General features: G+C 43.4%; 1 protein-coding gene and 1 long non-coding RNA gene across 3 annotated transcripts; one reads left to right on the top strand and one right to left on the bottom strand.

Annotated features, from left to right (window-relative positions):
- Positions 1–1,014: 1,014 nt before the first annotated feature.
- Positions 1,015–2,794, bottom strand: LOC122705547. Its single transcript, XR_006344131.1, has 3 exons — positions 2,629–2,794; positions 2,323–2,409; positions 1,015–1,090 (listed from the first exon to the last, which is right to left on the bottom strand). It is a non-coding gene; the product is annotated as an uncharacterized LOC122705547 (long non-coding RNA).
- On the top strand, positions 1,050–10,031 carry GPR65 (G protein-coupled receptor 65). Of its 2 annotated transcripts, XM_043920985.1 has the most exons (3): positions 1,061–1,125; positions 1,376–1,483; positions 8,337–10,031. In XM_043920985.1, the coding sequence occupies exon 3, from the start codon at positions 8,791–8,793 to the stop codon at positions 9,814–9,816; it is 1,026 nt and encodes a 341-aa protein (XP_043776920.1). In that variant the 5' UTR covers positions 1,061–1,125; positions 1,376–1,483; positions 8,337–8,790; the 3' UTR covers positions 9,817–10,031. The 2 variants fall into 2 exon arrangements, with proteins under 2 accessions (XP_043776921.1, XP_043776920.1); XM_043920986.1 differs by lacking the exon at positions 1,376–1,483 and having other exon boundaries at positions 1,050–1,125.
- Positions 10,032–27,126: the final 17,095 nt, after the last annotated feature.

Here is a 27,126-nt window from a genome sequence, read left to right as displayed (position 1 = left end):
GGTTGGGAAGGTCCCCTGGAAGGGAACAGCTACCCACTCCAGTATTCTTGCCTGAAGAATCAGGAGCCTGTCGGGGACTCCATGGGGTCCCAAAGAGTTGGACACCACTGAGCAACTTTCACCTTCAAACCAGTTAGTTGACCTGGTTTTTAACATGGTTTAGCAATCTCTGATGGACTCTTCTATTCCAAGAGGAAAATCAAAGGAGAAAGTGGTTCTATAATAAAATACTATGTATCTAATCCCATTAGTACTTTAAAAAAAAAGAACTTTACCACGTTGGCTACTGTGACCCCACCATCATGCCATGCCAAGAGATGAACACGGTCTTTCTGTGGGTTTTCCCCAGGGGCTCAGCAGTAAAAAAAACAACTGGCCTGCAGTGCAGGAGACAGAGGAGACACAGGTTTGATCCCTGGGTCAGGAAGATACTCTGGAGGAGGAAATGGCAACCCAGTCCAATATTCCTGCCTGGAAAATCGACTAGGCACACACACAATGCTCTTCATACACCCAACCCCCATTCTCTCTACTCTTTTTCTCCTAAGATGTTGATCACCCTGATTCCATCTACAATCTCCTCTCCTGCTTCATACATACATATTTCACACATCCAATGACTCATCCTATCTTTCTGTATCTCTCTTGGAGTATTTATCCATTTTGGTGATTATTATCTCCTTCACTAAGTGAGAAGCCCCTTACGGATTAGAACCAGGTCCTATATATTTCCCAGCACAATGCCCTAAGAGTATGATAGATATATGTGTTGACAGATAACTGAAAGAGGGAATGAACAAATAAATGAGATTCTAGTACATATTCTATTAAATCAACACATATAATATCAGTATACAATTGTAACTAAAAGGCAAAGAGAAAAGTGACTTATAAAAATTATGACAGTAAATAATAAATAAAGCATCTTTAAAAATACTTAGGAGACTTCTGTTGCTCAAACTTGGATAATGTACTTACATCTCATTAAGATGCTGCTTCCTCATTGGTTTATGACGACATAGGAGTTCAATTTCCTGTCCCCTCAACAATGCTGGTTTCTCTTCTGGGTGCAAGCAGATTTAGCTGACTCCTCGATCGACAGAATCACCATCCCAAGGAACATGGGTAAGTGTAAGATTAAAAAATAAAATTTTAAGTAGCTAACATACTTTTGAATGGTTGTCAGTGATATATGCAACATTTTGTCTAGTTTAGGCTGTATAAATGTGATACTATAAGACAGGGAGACATGAGGATGACATATGGTTTCTCTACTTAGAGTGGCAGTAAAGGATGTCAAAATTTTTGTGTAAAATAGTTAGGTAAAACCATCAAAACACAATGGGGGAATGTTTACGCTCTATTTCCTCTACAGGAAACAGCCTATCCACAAACTGAAGATTAAGTGGTTAGGAAGAAACGTGCAAACTCCTGGCTATAGAGCTATCTAGCACCACTTTTTCACCAATATAGTGGTCTACCAGTAAGTTTTTATACCATCAGAAATAATGTGAAATTTGAAAATAATATTTCTAGTATTAATGTTTCCCACATTATTAATAAAATTGAAAATAATATTTCCAGTATTAATTAATAACTTGACTATGACTTGTCTGACTCATAGGAGAGTCTTAATAAGTAGCTATTCAACTGATAAGTGAAGGTAAAGGTTTCCTAGAACACGTTTTATCTTATGATCATCGTCATCAATGGTTTGTATTGTTTTAGGAGCTGTGGATGATCTTCTTTAGGCATTAGGTAGAAATTAAAGTCAGAATCAAAACCTTAACCCTGATTTCTCAGCACTGGACCTAAACGCAATTTCCTCAAAATATGGTTAAAGTAGTGAAAACAGTATCTGAAAAGAGGCATGAATGATAAGAACTACGGGTTCCCTTTTAATCTGATAGTCACACAAATTAATCTAACAGCTCTCATCTTCGCAGTCTGGTATCACATGTGAAATGTTATTGTGTACATTTCACTCTGTGAGCCTCTGGCTTCTCCGCTGCGCTCTGGATAGCTAGCCGAAGGTGGTCTCCATTCGGGAGATGTGGGAGGGAACGCAGACTCGCCGCGTGGCTGGGCTTCCTCGTGGCTCAGCGGTGAAGCGCTCACCTGCCAATGCAGGAGCCTCGAGTTCAATCCCTAGGTCAGGAAGAACCTCTGGAGGAGGAAACGGCAGCTCTCTGCAGGGCTCTTGCCCGGCAAATCCCATGAACAGAGGAGCCTGGCGGGCTCCATGGGGTCTCAGAGGAGTGGGACGGCAACAACCAGTGTTGTCGTTCGAGCAGTGTCCGAGGACGCGCAGCCAAGGCTTACCATGTTCTCAGACTGGGCTCCGCGTGTCATCTCGTGCAGTCCTCACAAGGATTCTATAAAATGGTTGCTGAGCTACACCTGTGAAAACTGAAACAGATAAAGAAACACACGTGGCCACAAGTCCCCCAAGAACTGTTGAGAGCCTTTGAGTTTGCAGAGCCCACACGACGCAACCACAAGCCTCCGTAACCCCGTCTCTGTGGTCCCACCCAGAAGGCACTCAGGATCTGCTTCATCAAACCATGCAGTCTCGCGCCTGTTTTAGCTAAGGCAGGAGATGTTTCTGCAAAGAAAGAAATGTATTACACTGAGAATTTTGTGAGTCGGCTCAAAATCATTTTTTCCAGTTGATCCTTCTTATCTTTTTTTCAAGATGCGTTGTTTATCCTTGGCCGCGCTGGCTCTGTTGCCACACACGGGCTTTCTCTAGTTGGGGCGAAGGGCGGCTGCTCCAGGTGTGAGCGAGGGCTTCGCACGGAGGGGCTTCTCTCGCTGGGGAGCGCGGGCGCTCGGTGCGTGGGCTTCAGTAGTTGCGGTGGGCAGGCTTAGTTGCCTCTCGGAGTGCGTCATCTTCCGGGACTAGGGACTGATTCTGGGTCCCCTGGCATCTGTAGGCAGATTCTCAACCGCTGGACCACCAGGAAAGTCCTCCTTAAAAAAAAAAAAAAAAAAAAGCTTATTTGCTGAGTACCACGGACAAAGGAGGAAAGGGTCCTTTCCTGACCATCACCCAGCTCCCCCAGTCCCGCTTCTAAGGAAGAATATTTCCATGGTTTAAATTTCTCCCCCAGACCCATAAGCCTGGTCACGGATATAACGTTGTGAAACGATGAGAATTCCATCCTTGGTAGCTTATTCTATTCTGGGCATCTCGGACATTTTCCTTCCTCTCTTATGTTCTTTAGAAGTCTCTCTAATGAGGATTGTGGGGGTCAATGGTCTCAGTGGTAGTTTATCTTCAAACATCCTTATTTGTGCTCTCATTTTAGAATTTCCTTCCCTTGGGTAGGCTATTAAAGGATGACATTTTTTTCATAGCAATTTGGAAATATCAGTCCACTGCCTTCTGGTTTCTGTTATTGCTGTTGAAAAGGTCTTGGTTGAAATTTCATCCTTCATAGGTAATCCATTTTTTCTCCCTGGCTCTTCTTTTTGTCTTAGTCTTTGGTGATCTGAAGCTTGATTGCAATGCATGTAAAGAGAGATTTCCATCTCTGTTGTTTTTTTTTTTTTTTCCAATCTTATTTCAGATTTGCTGAGCTTCATAATCTGAGGATGCCTCGTCCTGCACCACTTTCAGACATCTCTCAGTCAGCATCATTTCAAACATTGCCTCTCCCCTACTTTCTCCTGTCCTTCGGGAACTTCAGTTATACATATGCTGACCTTTACACCTTATCCTCCTTATCTCTGTGGTATGGTATTTTCTCATCTCTTTAACACTCTGATAATTTTGTGTACTTCTTTAGCTCTACCTTGCAACATACTAATTTTCTCTTCAACTGGAGTTGGTCAGTTGGTTATTCCCTGTGTTGAGTTTTAAATTATTGCAGTTTTTATTTCTGAAAAGGCTCTTTCAATCTTTTATATGCTTACTTATCTTTCATTGTCTCTGGATCCTTATTCATATGTTCAGATTCCTTCTTTTATTTCTTTAGCATATTGGGCATACTTGTTTTGTGTTGTATATCTATTAATTTCATCTCTAAGGCTCTTGTGGATCCAGGTCTCTCCTTTCCTATTTGTTTACTGAATCTCACACAGAGTAGCTAATTTCTGCCTGTGTCTGTTTTCTCTCCCTGTGGTAGCAGGATGTTTGCTCTTTTTATCTATTTTTAAAATCTCGAGTCCTTGTGTGTGTGTTTGTGTGAATGGAGGGCATTTTAATCAGTTCATATTTGTTAGAACCCTATCCGTGAGAATTCTTTAAAGCCTGGGTCAAGGGAGCTCTCCTCAAGGTATGATTTCTATTTGCTTCTTCCAGGACCCTAGTAGACTCACTTTTCCATCTGGTAAGCCTTTGTTTTGGGTGAATTCATTTTCAAGTTACTTAAGTTACTGTTCTGTTGTGCTTCTATAAATTGCCTTTTATGTGTGAGGAAAGGACTAGAATCGTAGTGTTTCTTAGGAAGGCATTTACACTCCACCCGCGGGTAATCGAGGTGATGGTGTCAAGATTCTTTACATCTCATCGCACATAGCCTTTTGATTCCACTTTTTAACCTTAATCACAACATAACCTGTATGTGAAAAAAATGCACGTATCCAAAGGTCACAGCCTGATGCATTTTTACAAACTTGTTCATTTTTACAAACTTGTTCGAGCTTGTCACAAGCTCGTTCATGTGCTGCGTGCTGCGCGGAGTCGCTCAGTCGTGTCTGACTCCTTGTGACCCCGGGGCTGTAGCCCAGGGTTGTTCTTGGCAACACTCATATCAAGAAAGAGAACGCCACTCGGTTCTCAGAAGTCCTCCCGGGGCACTCTTCCTGTCATAACCCAGCCCCTCCCCAAAGGCCGCTGCCTCCTGACTCCTCTTTATCAGGTTTTTACAACAGCTAAACGTTTAACATGACATTCTACGTGGTTGCTTGTAACAAGGCAGATGGGCTTTGTTGAGAAGAAAGGGACTGCAGGAGGTTCCTTCCCACTTCCAATGGGTCTTACTCACATTTTCTTTATCACCACATTATGAGTGGTGAAACATAATTCATTTCAACTTTAAAACAATTCACAGATGGTTCCTGATCTAAACAATAGACCCTTCAAAATTCAGCCTCCTAACTCAAAGTGGTAGCAGGATATTTGCTCCTTTTTAGCCATCTATTCCTAAAACCAAATACAGTGGGGGGAGGGAAAGCCCAATTAAAATGTGTTGCCTCGTAACTTACTGAAAAGGAACACTTTTAACCTTCTGAAGAAGACATGTTGACAAATATAAGGAAACATAAAGACATGCTGTCACTGAGGGTGAGACATGACCTGAGATGATCATCCTCACATGTTTATTTGAAATCCACGCAGTTTAATAGAGAATATAAAAGTAATGCCTTTTAGAAAGTTTAGAGTTATTTTATATCTAGTTTGCATAAATGATTATTGTTGTCATTTTCTTTAATTAGAAGAGCTGTTATAGCTGGAAGACCCAAACCCTAAAAATATTTCAGATTTCTAAAGTATTTATATATATATAAAGGTAGAAGTCAAAGTAGGTAAGAGTCAAGAGACTTTAGAATTACAACCTAGGATTGCAGCCAAGTTCTACCAAGATCAAACAGGTAACTGGGGTCTAATTGCCTAATACGTTACTCAATTCTTCTTTGTAATATAGTGTAATAAACAGCAGAGTTGTACAACATGTATTATAACAAATATACATGCCATTAACATGGAGTCCAGCATGCAGAAAGCCCTCAATAAATGGAGAGCTATCCTCATTTCTGAAAGCACAGATTAACACTACCTGGTTCTTAATCAGACAATATGGACCCTTTGTGCCTGCCTTTTTCTAGCCCTCTGCGTTGTTTCTGAGCTTCAACTGCATTGTTGCATGTAACAATAATTTGTTCCTTTTATTGATGTATAGATTTTTTGTTATTCTTCACTTACTCAGTCATGTCTGACTCTTTGCAACTCCATGGACTGCAGCATTCCAGGCTTCCCTGTCCATCACCAACTCCCGGAGCTTGCACAAACTCATGTCCATTGAGTCAATGATATAGAACCATCTTATCCTCTGTCTCCCCCTTCTCCTCCTGCCCTCAGTCTTTCCCAGCATCAGGGTCTTTTCCAATGAGTCAGCTCTTCACTTCAGGTAGCTAAAGTATTGGAGCTTCAGCTTCAGCATCAGTCCTTTCAATGAATATTCAGAACTGATTTCCTTTATGAGGGACTGGTTGGATCCCCTTGCTGTCCAAGGGACTCTCAAAAGCCTTCTCCAGCACCTTGGTTCAAAAGCATCTTTTCTATTGCTGTTGGGCATTCCAGTTGGGGGATATTACGAGTGATGCTATTGTGAACATTCTAATTCTACCACATGTGTCTTGGGAATGTTATGACTTTCTGTAGAGCACATACCTAGAAGTAGAGTTGCTGAACCATAAGATTTGCATAAGAGCCAAACAGTTTCCCACCCAACAATATATGAGAGTTCCAGATGCTCTACATCAACAAGATTTGGTATTAATATTTGCTATCTTTTTCATTTCATTTATTCTGGTGAAGATGTAGCTGTATCTCACTGTGGTTTTAGGCTGTAGTTCCCTGATGACTAATGAAGCTGAGCACATAGATCCAGTATCGAGTCACTGTTGACCTTAAGTTCTCAGAACGAAACTAATAGTGTAGTCTCAGACCCAGTTCCCAGGTGAGGACCAACCAGAGGCCATGGATAGATGTGGGGTTTTTTCTGAGAATTCCTCAAAGAAGCAACGCTAAGACAGGGAACTTGCCAACTTACCCTGCGGTCTGTAAATACCTGTGAAGTGTTATTTTAGCTTCTTTATTTTGAGGGCGCAGGCTCCTGGACCCCAGCACGTGTTGGATGACCGAGCGCCACTTGCTGCCTGCGCAGGCCCACGCTCTGTCCCTGGTTCTCTGCCGTCAAAAGTAGTTCCTCCAGATCCCCATACGCCTCAGGGTACCCAGCTCACTTAGCTCTCTGATCTTAGCTCTTGCTCCCCCCTCTCTGGCGGGATTCCCTACTGAGCTGAAAGGCTGTTGATTCATGTTTTTAGGTGTGGAAACGCTAGGTGATTTCAGGAATTGTAGTGCTCCGTTTCACGCTGTGTGATCTACACTCCGGGCTCCGGACCTGGCTTACTCTCTGGCTTACTCAGGAAGAGGGCATGACTTCCTTCCCCAGCATGGTGACTCCACAGAGCTTCCTGTGAATATCCCCCTCAGATAAATCAGCGAAGCACCAGCAGACCTCACTATTCCTCTGTTCTAGTGTGGTGAGGAGGACGGCTTCCCTCTTTTTTTTTTTCTTTTCTTTCTGTAGATGTTGAATCTACAACATCAGACCTTTTTAGAAAACTAGACTTGTAAGCAATCAGATGTAAATGGTAGAAACTGAAGATCACAAGATATTACCCAGAATCGAGAACCTTCTGCCCTGTCTTTCACAAGAGTATGAGAATGATAAAGTAAATTAGCCCGCAAAGAAAGGAAAGGAAAAACAAATGAGGTAGTGTTGCTTAATTATTTCTGAAGCCTCGACAAGCTGCTATATTTTCAAATGCTTCACTTTATCAAACTTCTTATGACAATTTTTTCTTGGCTCATAAGCTTATTTTGAAAATAAGCGCCTTATACAGAGATTACATAAGAAATTAAAGACTTGAAATGCTGTAATCAGACAGTTTACCATACACTCAAAAGCATTTACTGATTACAAATAAATAACTGAATATGCCATCTTTTTAAAAAATTAGCTTCTAAAATGACTTTTGACTTTAATTTTGCATTCTTAGATTATTTCCAGTAGGAAGTATAATTCCTTCTAACCCAGCATCCTTTGCAGAGAAGGCAATGGCACCCCACTCCAGTACTCTTGCCTGGAAAATCCCTTGGATGGAGGAGCCTTGTAGGCTGCAGTCCATGGGGTCGCTGAGGGTCGGACACGACTGAGCGACTTCCCTTTCACTTTTCACTTTCATCACACATTGGAGAAGGAAAAGGCAACCCTCTCCAGTGTTCTTGCCTGGAGAATCCCAGGGACAGGGGAGCCTGGTGGGCTGCCGTCTATGGGGTCCCACAGAGTCAGACACGACTGAAGCGACTTAGCAGCAGCAGCAGCGTCCTTTGAATAATTGTGATTTTAAATAAGTCAAATATCTCAGCTTGATTTCATTTACTGAAGTCTGCTAAACCATTTTCCCCTTTTAAACACCTTCACTGTATGAAATTTAATGCATTTTTATATCCTCAATAAATGAAATAAAATAAGATTCTTTCAAAAATTATGATGTCTCTTTTAAACATCCAAACTACTCTAGTTTGTTTTTCATTACAGAAACAAAAGCATTTTAGAAAGAGATGCCAACCTCTGTGAAAATGAAACCTTGTATATTCATGTTTGCACCAATCTCTGAGTTTTGTGAAGAACACTGAACTGAAGCCAGCACTCTGTGAAAACTGATGGATAACCTGGTTCATCCTCCAGAGCGCTTCGTCAGCCTCCTGTGACAAGAAGCCCGTGGACTTCTGCACCTTAAAATCGACTGATTCCTTTCGTGACTGCCAGGAGCCTGGATCCTGACTTCCACCCATTGATACCTGTGTGAAAATTGATCTCCATTCATCTTTAAGACCACCGATGAACCAATCAGGACATTTGAAAGCAAGGGAAAACTGACACAGTCTTAGCAAAAGAGAATTCGGTGTTGAAAGTGAGTCACCAAGAGGCAAGACTCAGTTTGCTGTTTACCGTCTGAGAACAAGTGTGACCGGCCCCTTAAGAGGAAGCAATGAACAGCACCTGCATCGACGAGCAGCATGACTTGGACCACTACTTGTTCCCAGTGGTTTACGTCTTCGTGGTGATCGTCAGCATTCCAGCCAACGTCGGTTCTCTGTGTGTGTCTTTTCTGCAGGCAAAGCAAGAAAACGAATTAGGCATTTACCTCTTCAGCTTATCCCTCTCGGACCTGCTCTATGCCTCAACGCTTCCTCTGTGGATCAATTACACCTGGAATAGAGACAACTGGACGCTCTCCCCCTCCCTCTGCAAAGGGAGCGCTTTTCTCATGTACCTGAATTTTTACAGCAGCACAGCTTTCCTCACCTGCATCGCGATCGATCGCTACTTGGCAGTGGTCTACCCCCTGAGGTTCTTTTTTCTAAGGTCGAGAAAATGTGCGTTCATGGTCAGCCTTGCCATCTGGATTTTGGAAACCATCCTCAACGCGGTTATTCTGTGGGAAGATGAAACAGCTGTCGAATATTGTGATGCCAAGAAGTCTAACTTTACTTTATGCTATGACAAATATCCTTTGGAGAACTGGCAAATCAGGTTTAACTTTGCTAGGACGTGTATAGGGTATATGATACCTTTGGTCGTGATAATGACTTGCAACAAGAAAGTTTACCAAGCTGTGCGGCAAAATCAAGCCACGGAAAACAGGGAAAAGAAGAGAATCATAAAACTACTGGTCAGTATCACGTTGACTTTTATCTTGTGTTTTACCCCCTTTCATGTGATGTTGCTGATTCGCAGCGTTTTGGAGCACAACATGAACTTAAAAGAACAAGTATTTGACCATTCCAAGTCTGGGAAACAGAGTTATAAGATCTATAGAATCACAGTTGCATTAACAAGTTTAAATTGTGTTGCTGACCCAATCCTGTACTGCTTCATAACTGAGACAGGAAGATCAGATATGTGGAATATACTAAAGTTCTTTACTGGGAAGCTTAATAAATCAAAAAGACAAAGAAAACGTGTACTTTCTGTATCTACCAAAGATACTATAGAATTAGACATCCTGCAATAGAACCAAGGTATATGTTTTTTTTTTTTTTTAAGGTATATGTTTTTTAAAGATATGTGATATTATGCCATCAAGATTATGTTTTGCAAAGGAAACCCAAACAGGAGAGAAGACAGAGAGTTCCCGTTGAGGGACAATTTTAATCCTCATGGAAATATTTGAGCAGTGCGTTGTATAGCTCCCTGACTTGTATTAAATGAGAATTAAATAAAATTGAATATTTTCCTAATGACTCGGGGTCATTGTTGTTCACGGCAATTGTTTTTGTACCTGTGCTCTAATCTCTCAGGAAGTCATAGGCTCTCTAGGACCGTTTGTTTTTAAAGTGGTAACCACGGTGTATGGTCGTGGTGATTTTCTCACTCCTATGGATTTCAGACCATCACTCCTCCCAGTCACATGGACCTGTCTCCAACAACACCTACTAAATACTGCTTCTCTTTGTCTCATTAGTTGACAAATATTTATCCAGCCCACTCTGTGTACTAGGTTTTGTGTTAAGTAGTGAGGTTACAAAAGAAAGGATCTAATGAGTTTTTGACCTTATACAGTCACAAAGTCTCTAGCTTGTAAGAGCTCTTTATAAAAGTAAATTGTCTCTGAGAGTCTGAAGGCCTCATCCATGATATAAAGGATATAAGCCTTGTAAAATTTCTTTCAGCTACTCAGAGAAATTTTTACCTTCTTTAAAATCATCATTTTTAAAAAGTTGGCCAAAGTATTGGAGTTTCAGCTTCAGCATGAGTCCTTCCAATGAATATTCAGGGTTGATTTCCTTTAGGATTGACTGGTTTGATCTCCTTGCTATCCAGAGTCCTGTCTTAAAGCCCTGGAACCCCAAATTCACTTCAGTTGCTTTTCCTCCTTTGTGTTTTTTTAAAAACATACCACTTCACTTTTCTTGTTTATTTTTATAGAAGTATAGTTGATCTACAATGTTATTAATTCCTATTGTACAGCAAAGTGATTCTGTTCTTTCAAAATTTGCCGTTGAGTACAGCATGCTTGTATAGACTTCGCAGGTGGTGCTAGGGGTAAAGAACCCTCCTGCCGAAGCAGGAGATGCAAGGGATGCAGGTTTGATCCCTGGGTCAGGAAGATTCCCTGGAGAAGGGCACGGCAACCCACTCCAGTATTCTTGCCTGGAGAATTCCATGGACGGAGGAGCCTGGTGGGCCACAGTCCGTGGGGTCACACAGAGTTGGACAGGACTGAAGCAAGTTAGCAAGCATGCACACAGTATGGCTGAAATTACCAGAAGTTTCCTGTCTAGACCAAAAGATACACTATGGACAAAAAAGGACATTTATCATACTAAATCTTACATGCAGAGACTTCTTTGAGGGTTTAGAGTATTTAGAAAATCTTGATATATTCTTTCATATTTATATTTTCTCATTATATAAATTACCAAGTTTTAAGTAGGTATCAGGTAAACATTTTTCTTAACTGAAGTATTTTTTAAGAATTGTAAACATTTTCTTATCCTATTCTTCCCTCTTCCTTCTCTGACTTATCTGTTTCTTCTAGTACCCAAAATTGATCACCTAGCAAATATCTTGGTATCATTTGTGTCTCCACACTAGAAAAAAAAAATCCAATAACAGAAAAGACTAATAATTAACTTCTAGATATACACTGAAAAAAAAGCCGGTTAGTGCCCAAACTGACTGCATCTTCTGTTAAAGTTGTCCATGACCGTTTGGGTGCACAAGAGGAAACCACCTTACTTTGGGGCCCCAGTTGCTTCCTCTGATCTTTGCACTTTTCTGATCAGAAAGTTTCTGGAAAACTAGGAGATTATTTCAGGGCACCCTGAGATACATTTATTTATGATTAAAGGTCAAAGATACATCAATGAAATGAAGAGTAATTAAAAGAGTTTGGGTTGCTTCATTCATTCTTGATAAATTATTGGCAGCCCCAAAATTGAATATATGTTAAAGTAAAAGATCCGAAAAATCTTGCCCATGTTTGGAAACTCAGACATAGATTGTCTTGTCCAAGATCACATAGCTCCTTGGAAGCAGCTGTTAATCAGTTGCTAAGTCGTGTCCAACTCTGCGATCCCAGGAACTGCAGCACACCAGCCTGTCCTTCACTCTCTCCTGGAGTTTGCTCAAGCTTATGACCATTGAGTCAGTGATGCCATCTGACAATCTCTGTTGCCTCCTTCTCCTCCTGCCCTCACTCTTTTCCTGAGTCAGGGTCTTTCCCAATGAGTCGACTCTTCACATCAGGTGGCCAAAGTATTGGAGCTTCAGCTTCAGCCCCAGTCCTTCCAATGAATATTCAGGGTTGATTTCCTTTAGGATTGACTGGTTTGATCTCCTTGCTACCCAGAGTCCTGTCTTAAAGCCTTAGAACCCCAAATTCACTTCAGTTGCTTTCCCTCCTTTGTGTTTTTTTAAAAACATACCATTTCACTTTTCTTGTTTATTTTTATAGAAGTATAGTTGATTTACAATGCTATTAATTCCTATTGTACAGCAAAGTGATTCTGTAATACTTGTAAATATATATACACTAATTTTAAAATATTCTTCTTTATTATGGTTTATCATAGCATTTTTTTAATTGGAGAATAATTGCTTTACGATGTTGTGTTAGTTTCTGCTGAAGGACAATGTGAATCAGATATACATATATCCCCTCCCTCTATATCTACCATATCTTTCCTTAGGGATGCAAAAGACACATACACATGGGGAGTAGTTCAGGATAGTCATTGGATTTAGACCAGAATAAGGAGGAAAAGGAGAGCTGTTTCATGAATCAATACCTCCGGAAATAAATCATAGAGATAGTAATTAAGCTGATGTGTTAAAGAGAACTGATTAGAAATTGACCTCAGTTGGTTAAATCAAGAGATAGGGCCAATAAAAATTTGTGGCCCTCTTAGAATGTTCTACTTAATGATTAATAACAAAACCACTAATTTAACATGTTATGAGATAAGTTCCAAAGTAAATCAGGCTGTCAAAACCTTTGAGCAGGGCCAACCATGGAGAATACGTGTTAGGTAGTTGCTCATATGATTTAGGGCAAAGTCCTCTAGATATATTGTGGCTCAGCTGGTAAAGAATCTGCCTGCAATGCGGGTGACCTGGGTTCAATTCCTGGGTTGGGAAGATCCCCTGGACAAGGGCACAGCTACCCACTCCAGTATTCTGGCCTGGAAAACTCCACAGCCTGTATAGTCCCTGGGGTCACAAAGAGTCGATCATGACTGAGCGACTTTCACTCACTCACCTCTAGATATAACCTAAAATTATCTACAATCCCAACATTGGGAAGTTTATCCTTTAGTTTTGAAAGACTTTCTAGTTTCCTGGTTAAAGTTCCCAGTTTAACTAAAAGTACTTCTGGAAGGAATAAAACCTTGTAGCTATTATTACCTGGGACCTTGTTGTCAGAATTAGATTAGAACTCCAACAATTATCCACTTATGTGCCATTTGACCTTAAAAAATGTTTCTGCTCTCCCTAAGGCTCAGTATCTACAAATAGCAAGGACAGTATAGGAACACTTGCTTTTAAAATAGATGTGAAGACACTTTGAAACTGTGATAAGATTTCTAAATGTTTAGTATTATCAGTTATTCGCATCTTCCCTGATAGCTCAGCTGGTAAAGAATCCACTAGCAATGCAGGAGACCCTGGTTTGATTCCTAGATAGGAAGAGCCACTGGAGAAGAGATAGACTACCCACTCCAGTATTCTGGGCCTGGAGAATTTCATGAACTATATAGTCCAGGGGGTCGGTCTCAAAGAGTTGGACATGACTGAATGACTTTCACTTTCACTTTCATTCTCATCTTCATCAGGATTAGTGGACCCAAGTGACGGAATACCCAACAATGGAAACAGTGACAGATTTTATTTTCTTGGGCTCCAAAATCACTGCAGATGATGACTGTAGCCATGAAATTAAAAGACGCTTGCTCCTTGGAAGAAAAGCTATGCCCATCTTAGACAGTATATTACAAAGCAGAGACATCACTCTGCCAACAAATGTCCATCTAGTCAAAACTATGGTTTTTCCAGTAGTCAGATATGGATGTGAGAGTTGGACTGTAAAGAAAACTGAGCACTGAAGAATTGATGCTTTTGAACTGTGGTGTTGGAGAAGACTCTTGAGAGTCCCTTGGACTGCAAGGAGATCCAACCAGTCCATCCTAAAGGAGATCAGTCCAGAATATTCATTGGAAGGACTGAGGCTGAAGCTGAAACTCCAATACTTTGGCCACCTGATGTGAAGAACTGACTCATTTGAAAAGACCCTGGTGCTGGGACAGATTGAAGGCAGGAGAAGCAGGGGACGACAGAAGATGAGATGGTTGGATGGCATCACTGACTCTATGGACATGAGTTTGAGCAAGCTCCGGGAGCTGGTGATGGACAGGGAAGCCTGGCATGCTGCAGTCCATCGGCTGCAAAGAGCCAGACATGATTGAGCAACTGAACTGAACTGAAATGACCAAAGAGATCGTCCCTGGAGGGACTCTGGGGGTAGGAATATAGCAACATGAGCTGGTAAGGGCTGGATCCCACACACCATGGCTGTGGCTACTTCCTCCAGATGGGTCAACAAGTCCATTATGATAACCGAAGGGCCTTCATTGTTGGTTCCACATTCTTAATAGAGCCTGCTTCTGGGGGTTTATGGGGCTTCCCTAGTGGCTTAGAGGGTAAAGCCTCCGCCCGCAATGCAGGAGACCCAGGTTCAATCCCTGAGTCGGGAAGATTCCCCTGGAGAAGGAAATGGCAATCCACTCCAGTACTCTTGCCTGGAAAATCCCATCACAGAAGACCCTGGGAGGCTGCAGTCCATGGGGTCCCAAAGAGTCGGACACGACTGAGGGGCTTCACTTTCACTTTCTAGGAGTTTACAACTTCGAGGAGATGCAGCTTATGGTCATTACTAGAAACAGAGAGGCAGAGTCAAGTTTTACTTTGCTTACATCTTTTATTTTTGTTTCCTTTTCAAAAATATTATTTTTTTATTTGAATGAACTCAATTAGGCATCTTGGATAGGCTAGTAAAGAGACTGAGAACAGGCTTTTTTAAATCTCCATTTTTTCCCTCCCTAGTCTGGGGCAAGCTTCACAGGTGATGTCCAAGTGCTATTCGCCCAGTCGTGTCTGACTCTTGGTGACCCCATGGACTGCAGCCCGCCAGGCTCCTCTGTCCGTGGGATTCTCCAGGCAAGAGTACTGGAGTGGGTTGCCATTGCCTTCTCCAGGGATCTTCTTGACCCAGGGATCGAACATGGGTCTCCTGCATTACAGGCAGATGCTTTACCCTCTGAGCCACCACAGGTGAAGAACAAGTTAAAAGACATAAAAAATAACCACCTCATTTTGTTCAAATTACATACCATCACCTCCCCAGGAGCATCCTGAGAAAATCTCCCTTTCCAACCTCATTTATTCACTTCTTCCAATTTAAGCTAAACATTCCCCCCTAGATACTATATCTCTAATATTTCATGTTATGATCAAATAAGCAATTATTTGGCAATTACTTCTTTTGACTTTATCCACTTTTAATTAGAAAGTACCTATTTTAAAACGGAATTTGTAACACACAGCATGTAGGTATTTCATTTTATAACGTGTTTATCTTGTCCTGGGCTTCTTTTTTCCCAGTCATCACTGTCATCAGTCATTTATGCATGGGGCTTCTGTTCTTTTCTAGTGAAACCCATCCACAGGTTGCTATGGAAACACAGTGGCCATTATAACACCCTGACCCAGGAAGGCCTTTGTGATAAGAGGCGTCTTTGTCTAGGTTCATCAGGTGACCCTGCGGTGAATCAGAAGTCTGTTCCTACAATAGACACAACAGCACACAAATCATACATATTCATAGACACACACAAGCAACCCACACCATCTCACAAAAACAAATGGGCAAAAATTCCCTGGGGCCTTTCACTCTATTCTTGTATTGTTTTGTAAGAGGTCCAGTGTGCTGCGATCCATGGGATCACAAAGAGTCAGACACGACTTAGCGGCTGAACAGCCATACCAACATGGACACAGATGACCTCTCTGCCTTCGGAAATAATGCGCATGTGGGTGTTTTATTTCCTTGTTTACTGGATCAGCAGCTGGGAGACATTGCGAAGATTCTTCCCTCCTCTTCCCTCCTCCCATCTTTCTCCTTCAACCAAAAGTTGGTTCAACCAAGGAGGCCGTGGTAAGGAAACTCATATACGCATTGTTTCCATTGCTCTGCTATTCTGAAAAATATCCAGTTCTGACTGGGAGATTTTATTTACATGTCCTGGGCTGACAACCTTTGGGGGAAAATAATAGGAGGTCAGTTTAAAAGGAAGCAGGGGTGTCCAGTTTTATTCTTCATTCACAGTGTAAATAACCTGATTCAAGTTAATTTTTTTTCTTTGATTCTGTGGCATTTCATACCCTTTCTGATGGAGCACGACAGGGTTGTTTTTCCGTTGCGTTACATGAAGGCCCCTTTTTTGCAGGAATAAGCTGACAAAGGCAACACAGGGCCAAACGCAGGTGCAGGAAAAGTGATGTGGACGTTGATGCCTCTTCTTTTTCCAAGATCCTTTTTTGACGACATCACTTGTTGCTGGCCGAGAAAATTCCCACAGCATCCCTGTCTGCAGCCAGCAGGTGGTGATCGTGTTCTACTCAGGACCTTGTAGCTCACAGCGGCCACTCCCCAAAAGCAGAGAGGAACTTAGAATGATATTTTCACAACCAAGAAACAAGAAAGATTCCCTATGAATCGGAAGTGAATGGGGGCAAGTGCTGAAATTCAGTTTGTATTCTTTATTTCTTTGCTTTCTAGAGAGGTTGGTGACCATTAGACAATTTTACTTGGTTTGGGTGTCCCTGCTGGCTCAGTAAACAAACCTCCTCCAAAGACCTGGGTTCAATCCCTGTGTCGGGAAGATCCCTGGAGAAGGAAATGGCAACCCACTCCAGTATTCTTGCCTGGAAAACTCCATGGACAGAGGAGCCTGGTGGGCTAATGTCCCTGGGGTCACAAAGAGTCAGACACGATTTAGCAATAAAGACCAGACCAAATTCCCTATGTCATTCTAGTTTTTTTTTTTTTTTTTTTCCCAAGCTGGTTAAATTGGTCAGTTTACACCCACGAGAACACAGACTGAATTGCATAATTTCTGCAGGATTGTGGCTATAACATTGATGACTTGTTCTAATTTAGCTATCTTACCCACTGAAGAAAATACTGGCCACCTTTCACATGAAGAGAAACATAAAATCTGAGCTGGGAGCCGTTTGCAGTTTTGTCTACACTGATGAAATGAAAATCTATGAAAGTCAAGATGTAATTCAATATATGTATGACTTTCCATTTCTAATTTATTATTGTTAGATCTCAGCACTAAAAACTTACATCTGCTATTTTGAATTGTTTAAATCTGTTCTTCCCCAAAGAATAGTAATACAATCATGTTCTAGTTTAACAGTATTTGCATATCATTAAACATATTATGGCCTATAATTTACTTTTCCTCTGCCTACAATTTTCATAAGCTCTTTATGAAGCATCAGCGGATTTTTACACATTTAAAAATAGATTATGATTCCTCAAATAATGTTGCAATTAGGTGTTCAAAAAGCAAGTCAATAAAGGAATAGGCTGGAGAAGTTTCCGTGTCTTTGCTCAGTACAAGCTTTAGAATAAATGAGAAATGTCATTATCTAGGAAATGTGTGCTCAATTAATTGCAAAATCAAATACAATCAAGAAACCTCGCTCTGCAGTGACTGGACTTGCCGATGCTATGAAAAATATTAACTTTAGTTCCCAGTATTTCATTGATCCTTCTTGGAAATGTAATTGAACTTGTAAACAGCTTTCTAAAAGAATCCTTTTCAAAATTACTGCAAAATTTCTGGTCTTGGCTCCAAGACTACTGACACTTCCTAACAGATAGACTAACTTGGAAACCCTGAATTCTTTGGATGATTAAATGAATCGAATCAAAGGCCTGCAATAATGGGCTAAAAAGTGCCTCTGTAGGAATGTCACAGAGAGACATCCCAGCAATCTTAGATGCATACACATAACAAGTCCCAGCTCTATGAAGCTTTCTTAGTGTTTTTAAATACATATATAACAAAACATCCTCTGTCATACCGCTCACCCACTCACGGAAATGACACCGATGCTAAGAGAAGCTATTTTGAAACTTTGGAGCAATGCCTTCCGTGCTTGTCTGTCGTTTACCCAGGAAGGGAGCTGGGACACCCTGCGCTCCAGAGGACTGCAAAACAGAAAGACCTAGCACCTTCCTGCATTCACCTGGCTCCCCTTGGGTGAAAGAATTGCCCAAAAGGGTCTGGAATAAGCAGGGATTCATTCTCTTGCTCTACTAACCTTGCTCTGACCCCTAAAAGGACTATTGTTAAAGGTGTTGATAATCAGAATTGTTTGTTAAATGAATAAATAATAAATCAATTAGTGGAATCAACTAAAAATGGTACAGTTTCACTCTTTGTCCTAACTCCAGAGTTAGGTTTCTGAAACCCTTGGCACTATTTGCATTTTCAGTTGAAAATTCATAAGATTGTATGGAAAAATAAGGTTAAGGGGAAATAGTTTTCTTTTAAGAAAGTTTTAATTAATATTTCTTACATTTGTTAAAGTGAAATAGAAACAAATATTAGCAATGATACTTTAAATTGGTAAAAACAGGAATTATTTGGATTAGCATCTATCATTCTTTGCTCATGAGAATTTTTTTAGAATATTTTTTCTTTAAATTTGTAGTCAAATGTTCATAAATGGACTAAATTTTGTTGCAAACTATGCAATGACATGTGTGTCTCTTCTCACCCATTCAGTACTACAAAAAACTTAGTTAGGACGCCCAGCCCACATGCCACCAAGCTACAGGGAATTCCATTTCAGTCATCACTGGGCTGCCCTTTTTCAGGTTTGTGCCAGAATCAGAGAGATTTAATGATGCTGAGAAAATGAAGGAGGGAACTTCGATTTCCAGTCTCTGATGATCTCCAGCAACAATGATATTATCGAAGCTTTCTAAAGTAGTTTGAACCTCTGTTGTTCTTTGCGGCCTCCCTGATTATCGTGAGGCCCAGGGCTCATTGACAAGATTGACTAGAAGCCAGCCAATGACCCACAAGCCTATCCATCAGGTAAACATTCCCTTCAAAATCCATGTGGTTCTTGGCTTCAGGAGTGGAGCATGTACATAAGTGAAGCTGATCAAAGTCTCTCAGTCCATCCATGGACATCGAGGTTGCTTCCCAGGCTATTGTAAATACTGCTGCAATGAGCATTGGGGTACACGTTTCTTTTTGAATTATGGTTTTCTACAGCCTGTTATACACAGTGAAGTAAGTCAGACAGAGAAAAACAAATATCATATATTAAAGCATATATATGGAATCTAGAAAAATGGTACTGATGAGCCTATTTGCTGGGCGGGAATGGAGACGCAGACCTGAGAACAGACTCGCGGACGCAGCAGGGGAAGAAGAAGGTGGAACGAACTGAGAACGTAGCTTTGACGTGTCTCCACTGCGGAAAGGGCGCGACAGAGGGTGCGACGGTGGGATGGCATCGCCGACCCGATGGACATGAGTCTGAGCAAGCCCCGGGAGCTGGGGGTGGACAGGGAGGCCTGGCGTGCTGCGGTCCATGGGGTCGCAGAGTCGGACACGACTGAGCGACTTTACTCACTCACTCACGTCACATCAGAAGCATCTCCTGGAACATCCGCAGCCATTCTGTGATCATGGAATAGCCAACACCTGGAAGCCATGAGAACTCGGGGTCTCAGAGCACCGAAGCTGGGCCTTCTCCCACCCCGATTCTCTGCACATAGCAGTGACATGAGCCACATCAGCTTCCTTACTCTCCAAGGCAGTCTGAGTCAGGCCCTTTCTTGAACCCCAATATGTCCTAACAGAATATGGCACGTGGAAGTAAGGGTGATGTAAGTTACAGGCTGAGACTGTCTGTAATCAGGGCTGCAGAGGTCTGTGGGAGAGGGCCACGGGACAGCTCCAGCTTGTGAAATTAGCAGCCCTTGTTATTAAATGGTTGCAAAACAACTACCTAAACTGTTTTCTGCTATGACCCAGGACTCAGAAAATGCCCACCAAGGCTCTCACATCAGGGAGCTTTTAGGAAAACTTCAAGACATTGGAGTCTCTGGCCTTCTTTTTACAGCCCTCAATAAAGTACCACAAGAAAAAGATACCCTAATACAACTTTTTGTGAGAGCTTTCCTAATATATTTTCAAATCTAGAAAATACTGCCACCCAAGGGACCTATCCACTGAAGCAATGAGTTTTTGTGCTTCAGGAAAAGGAAGAGGGGGTCGGAATTTTAGTTAGAAAAAGGAAGCCAGTATTAATTGTCTCTAGAGAGCAACGTCTCAAAAGCCAGACATTATGGAGAAAGAAAAGAATTTTGAAATCCCTTGCACTCCCATTTCATGTCAAGAACCAGGCGTGGATGACTTAAATTTGGAGTTTTCTCTAAGCCAAGGGAAGTGATGATGCAGTTTTGATATAAATGAAAGTTCCTGTTACACAAGAAAGTGGAAAAGCCTGGCCACCTGACCCCAGAGGGCCATAGGGAGGAGGCAATAAAAAGTAGAAGGAGGACCTCAGAGGCAATTGTTGAACCTCTTGGCCTGAGGCGTTTCTGCTGAATCTCAGAAACTTCAGAGAGTGTAGGGGAGAATAGTTAAGGCGAAGGACGTGCTTTCCCTGAAGGCGGCTGCAGGCCTCTGGGGGAAGTTATGTCTTCATCCTGGTGCACAGCTGCTGCTGCTGAATCACTTCAGTTGTGTCCGCCTCTGTGCGACCCCACAGACGGCAGCCCACCAGGCTCCCCCGTCCCTGGGATTCTCCAGGCAAGAACACTGGAGTGGGTTGCCATTTCCTTCTCCAATGGAGGAAAGTGAAAAATGAAAGTGAAGTCGCTCAGTCGTGTCCGACTCTTTGCAACCCCATGGACTGCAGACCACCAGGCTCCTCCGTCCGTGGGATTCTCCAGGCAAGAGCACTGGAGTGGGGTGCCAGTGCCTTCTCCATGATGCACAGCAGAGGGGTACAAAACTAGAGGTTAGCATACAGTTGTGCAGGTTGAGCACTGCACAAGAAAACCTGCCTCTAGGGGGCCCCACACACTCCACAGACATCACAGATTTGCGCATCCATTATGGCAGTTTCAGAGCATATGGCAGCAATGTGTTCTAACAAAACCAGCGTGAAAATGTTCCACCACGGAAAGGAAAGTGTCTTGAGGAAGACAGGTTTTGTTTTCCTTTTTTCCTAATTTTCACAGAATGCCATGTGAGAGGCTTAACCTTGCCTTTCTCCTGCCGCTGAAAAAAATGTAAACCTCTTTCACTCCAGAGCCTTCATGGGAGGAGCTAGGAGAGATGGAGTGTATTTGAAAGATTCACCCCAAAGTAGCTGAGTTAACGCAATGAGAGAGTTAAAGCAGGAAGAGGTGAAAATATCTTTTATTCACAAAAGCAAAATAAGTTTTTTGTACCCTGTTACCCAACAAGAGAAATGTCAACAACCTCAGATATGTGGATGATACCATTCTAATGACAAAAAGCAAAGAGGAACTAAAGAGCCTCTTGATGAAGGTGAGAGAGGAGAGTGAAAACGCTAGATTAAAACTCAACATTCAAAAAACTAAGATCATGGCATCTGGTCCCATCTCATGGCAAATAGATGGGGAGAAAGTGGAAAGAGTGACAGATTTTATTTTCTTGGGCTCCAGAATCACTGTGGACGGTGACTGCAGCAACAAAACTAAAAGATGATTGCTTCTTGGAAGGAGGACCATTACAAACATAGACAGCATATTATAAAGCAGAGACATCACTTTGCTGACAGAGGTCCATATAGTCAAAGCTCTAGGTTTTTCCAGTGGTCATGTATGGATGTGAGAGATGGGCTATAAAGAAGGCTGAGCAGCAAAGAATTGATGCTTTTGAACTGTGGTGCTGAAGAAGACTCTTGAGAGTCCCTTGGACTGCAAGGAGATCAAACCAGTCCATCCTAAAGGAGATCAACCTTGAATATTCACTGGAAGGACTGATGCTGAAGCTGAAGTGCCAATACTTTGGCCGAGTGATGTGAAGAGCAGACTCATTGGAAAAGACCCAGGACTGAACCCAGGTCTCCCACATTGCAGGCATTTTCTTTACCATCTGAGCGCCCAGGGAGCCCATAGGAACCTCTGATTTGTGGTCAAATTGGGCAGAAGTTGTGGGTGCCCTGGGCTGCTCCTACTGGCGACAGGCGTCTGAAGTGGGGCGCGAGCAGTGTCCTGGGACTGAGTCCTCCACCTGTGGCCTCCGACGCTGCGTCTCCAAGCAGTGTCAGAACTGAGTTACGCTGGAGGACGCCCAGCTGGCCTTGCAGAGGATTGCTTGTTGTCAGTGTGGTGACCAGAAGCACCAGAAGTGGAGCGTTTCGGGTGAGCAGTAAAGGAGACACAAGGACACACACGGTAAGGGAAAACTGGGTGGGTTTTATCTATAAAGCCTCATTCCCAGAGATTCCGATCCATCAGGACCGGGGTGAGGTCTGAGAACTTGTATTTCTGGGAAGTTTTTCAGTACCCTTGAGGAGGGTGGGCCACTTGAGATATCTGCGCTGATCTCACGGCACCCTCTCCCAGGCCTTTCTTCATCAATTACAACCAACCCAGGCTTCCCTTGTGGCTTGGATGGTAAAGCTTCTGCCTGCAACGCAGGAGTCCCGAGTTCGACCCCTGGGTTGAGAAGATCTCCTGGAGAAGGGAATGGCCACCCATTCCAGTATTCGTGCTTGGAGAACGCCATGGGCAGGAGAGCCTGGCAGGCTATAGTCCAGGGGGCCACAAAGAGTTGGACACAACTGAGCAACTAACACGCTCAGATAAAAAATAGTGACGGTACGGCTGTACACAGCCACAGGCAACGAGTGTCTCTATGGGTCCCTCCTATTCCCAACGCATATCCCTACCTGAAGTTTGCTAAAAGACAGACATCTTTGTCTTTCAAGAACTGTGTTCAGATGGGTTTCTGGCTATGGTTTCTAACTTTCAGAATTGAAAGAAAGCAGTTAGGCTGAATGCTGCCCAATTTTAAGACGCTGTATAACCTCTCTGATCTCACAGCTCTGCCGTGCAAGCCACATTTGGTTCTTCCGTGAATGGTTCCACCTCAGTCTCCCTGCACCAGGCCAGAGCTGTTTGAGAGCAGAAACCACATTTTATTCATCTGTGTATCTCTTCCAAGCCCATACTCAGTTCCCTTTCTAGAAACAAACATGAAGTTTTGCATAGTTTAGATGTAACCGGAATCATTTTTTAGAAGATATTAAATGAGTCCACTTTCCATTCTCATATGAGTGATGTTCTGTCATCATTAAAGCCCAGTGTACTGCCCAGGAAAAAGGAAGGCGGATTCAAAGAAATACAATTTGTGGAAGAAGATGTTGCTTGCTGATGCCCCCTTGGGGAGAAAGATGAAGCAGATAAACCTTCTGATTCTAGGAGGAAGCCGTGAGGCAGAGAATGCTAGGGTGAGAGGGGACATGCCTCTGGGGTCAGATGGAGAGCGGTCACAACAGAAAGGCAGAAGCAGAGGGACTCATCCTGTCTGGGACTCAGAGAGGAGACCACCTTCAGGGAACTCTTTAAAAAAAAAAAATGGAAAATGGCAAAGGAAGAGAAAGATAGACACGGTGGAAAGCCATGAGGATGCTGAGAGAGGCACCTGGGAGTCAGCTCGTGTGCTGGGGAGGGCGTCCAAACGCTGCTGTGTGGTCCTGCTGAGGACAGCCTGACCGGAACAGCCTGCCCTGGCCAGGTGTCATAGTGACCATGTGCATGAGTTATCTTATGACGGGGAACAAGCCACCCCCAACCCGGAGAATTCGGGAAAGTCCAAAAGGAGACCCCAGTCCATACGTCCTACCTACCTCCCAGAATCTTCCGGCAGGAATCCATCCTGGCTGAGCAGGGCGTGCACCACCAGGACGGACCCCGAGTCACAGTAATTGGCCGGAGACAACCTGGAAACCACCCCCATCACCATAAACCAGAGGCCACGAGCCACACGGCAGAGCCGTTCTCCTGGTTCGCTGGCTCTGCTTGCCTCCTGGGCACCCCTGCTCAATCAGGTCTCTCCGTGTGTCAGCGCGTGTATCATTTCTGAGTGTTAGACGAGAGCCCACTCTCCGGCCCTGGGAGGGGTCCCCCCTGTCGCCTCAGTCCCAGAAGTGGACAGGCGCAGGGGGGAGGAGGACAATGGGAGCACCATGGATCGCTCTGGGGGCCCGTGGGGGCGGGAGTGATCCCGGGGCAGAGGCTGGATGGTGATGGAGATCCAAACGGCCCCCAGGATGAAAAAGGGTGGCTGAGATCCAGGGGACCTGCAGCTCTGGTGAGCACCTAGGTAAGAGAGAAACCCTGGACCCCCACAGGCCAGCATGGGACAAGTCATGCTGACTGCGGGGTCAGTGGCTTTACCAGGAGGGTCCCCGGGGGATGGGCAGGACACCACCTCAAAGGCTAGAGCGGACCGGGGGATGGCACAGGACCAGCGTGGGAACACCACCCTCCTTGCATCGCAGAGGACACGGGAGCTTCCCTTCCCATTCGGGGAAACAGAGCAAGACGCTGTGGTCCAGTCCATCCCCGCCACCACCTCGCCCACTTCCTCCGCCCGCCTCCTGCCCGTGGAGAAGTTTAGTCAAAGTGTCGGTTTAATCAGATAAATGAGAACATGCAAAAACGAAGGAAAGCAGCCAAAGGAAACCTGTACTCATTAAGCACAGTCAAGGACTTCTGGTTCCTTCTCAAGAGCTGTAGATAATATTCTGAGCCATACCCCGTGAGCTGTCTTATAGACACTGAAGCCCCACCAGACGGAGTTAACTCCATGATGACCAGATGGTAGCCTTGACCTAAGCTGCCACAATTCTGAGAACTGGCCTCAAAGAAACAGGAATAAACCAGCCTTGCAGCTGAAGATTAACTGTACCTGAAACAAGCAAGATGACGCTCGTCAGACCACTGCTGACCGATCTGAAGATGACTGTCAGAGCTGACTGTGCGTTTCTGCACGTAGCCCTCTGCCTCTGTCTACGAAAGCTCTCACCCCACTCGTTGCCAGAGGGGGGAGTCAGCCTTTGGACGGACGTCCACCCTCTCTCCCACCCCCCAGTTGCCAACCTCTGAAGTAAAGCAAGCTTTCCTGTCCACCAGCCTGGCCTGTTTATTGGCTTTGGGGGGATTGAGCAGCCAAACCCTACCCCTTTCGATAACACCAGGAACCATCCTGTGGCTATCTAAGAGGAGTCCCGAGAGAAAACAGGAATCTTTTTTTTTTTTGAAACCTAATTTTTTCATTTATTTTTATTAGTTGGAGGCTAATTACTTTACAATATTGTAGTGATTTTTGCCATACATTGACATGAATCAGCCATGGATCCACATGTGTTCCCCATCCCGATCCCCCTTCCCACCTCCCTCCCCATCCCATCCCTCTGGGTCTTCCCAGTGCACCAGCCCTGAGCACTTGTCTCATGCATCCAACCTGGGCTGGTGATCAGGAAACAGGAATCTTGAATTTGACTGTTTATCCAAAAGACGCTAACCGAATTTTAAAAAGACGGTTTACCTTTTTTATTGGGGCATAGTTGTTTTACAGTGTTGAACAACGAAGTGAATCAGCTCTCTGTCTACATGTATCCCCTCCTTCTTGGACCTCCCTCCCACCCTCCCTCACCCCATCCATCGAGGTCACCACGGAACACCACGCCGAGTCCCTTGCGATAGAGCAGGTTCCCACTCGCTATCTATTTCACACACGGCAGTGGACATTAAGCCAGCAGAGACTGAAATACCCTCAATGCACAAATTTTAGTCTTCTTCCCACCTTCAGTGGGAATGAGAGGAGACGATGCTAATAGTTTCTTCCCCACATCCACATGTTGATTAAAAATGTGTCCTTGAAACTCAACAAAAATTGGGCAGATGGGACAGGATTTTGCTGTGGCATTCATTTTAAGGTTTTTTGTTTGTTTGTTTCTTCATTTTGTAAAATCCTAGTTTATTCAAGCTAAAGTTTCTTCCACTGGAAAATAATAGCAGAAAATAGAGCTACTGGGAAGAACCCAGAAACAGTATCCTGGCCATTGGGTGCTGCAAGAGTGGATGGATAGTTAATGAGGAAGATGACGTACTCCAAAAGTTTCCATATTCTTTGCTTCAAAACTCATCTATCCACCGCACCCCCACCCCCAGCATTCATTTGATGAAAATGAATTGTCCCTTCCAAGGAGGATACACATAAAGATAGAATGCTAATGATCACGATACCTAGCACATCAGCTTACCCTGGCATTGAATATTTATTTGATCATCCGATGTGCTAATTAGATTTGAAGAAAGATATCATGAAAATTACATCGTGTACTTGGTGGATTTGAAGAAGGGAAGACAGATGGGAGCTCCTAGGAATATCAATGAAAATGACAAGGGCTGGGGGCAGTCTTTCTTTGCAGCAACCTCTATTGTGTGGAGAGTAAGGCTACCTGTTCACTGTCAGGAATGTACTGGGAGCAGGGATGGGCTCACTTGGAGGCAAGCTTGCCTTTTATTTCTGAGTTGGAAGGTTGGCCTCTTTTACTCCTTCTCCATATTCCAGTCTTGAAAGACATTTGAAGAACATGTAGTACAAAACCCTCCAATCTTAGATGAGGAGTCACGATGGTAAAATAATTTATATAACTTCCAAATGACAGAGACTGTAATAAGTTTCAAGTCTCCCACATCAGGAAGTTTTGCCTTTGCTGCAAATCCTTCTGAATGCAGGTGACAAAGCAAACTGTCAAAGCGGGGGTGGCGGTTGGGGGGGGAGCTTATTGGTCCAGAAAAGTAAAGTCCAGGGGCAATTTCAGATGTGGCTGAATTCAAATGCTCAACTCAGTGTGTGCCAGGAAGACATTTTTCACCATCTTTCTGTTTCCCCTTCTGCTATTTTTAGCTTTTCCATCATGTCAGAGATGACCACCGGCACCTCCAGGCAGAGGGTCCACAGCTTAGGAAGTCCAGGGGGAAAAGAGAGCTCCCTTTCCTGACTTGTGATTCTGGTTCCCCTGCCCTTGCTCCCCAGTCTTTGTGGTTAAGGGTTTTTCTCATAGACAAGACCTGCTCCTGGAGTGTAAGACAGTCACACCCTAAGCTCAGAGACTGAAAGGAGAAGAAAGAGTGGCTTCCCAAGGGAAAATCAGAGTACTATTACCAAAAGGA

This window comes from Cervus elaphus, chromosome 12, assembly GCF_910594005.1.
Source record: "Cervus elaphus chromosome 12, mCerEla1.1, whole genome shotgun sequence".
Classification (NCBI taxonomy): Eukaryota; Metazoa; Chordata; class Mammalia; order Artiodactyla; family Cervidae; genus Cervus; species Cervus elaphus.
Note: the sequence above shows the minus strand (reverse complement) of the source record. Positions and strands in the feature narration are given on the sequence as shown.

Excerpts from the sequence above, each read along its gene's own strand:
- GPR65 (XM_043920986.1), top strand. The coding sequence starts at position 8,791 with ATGAACAGCACCTGCATCGACGAGCAGCATGACTTGGACCACTACTTG.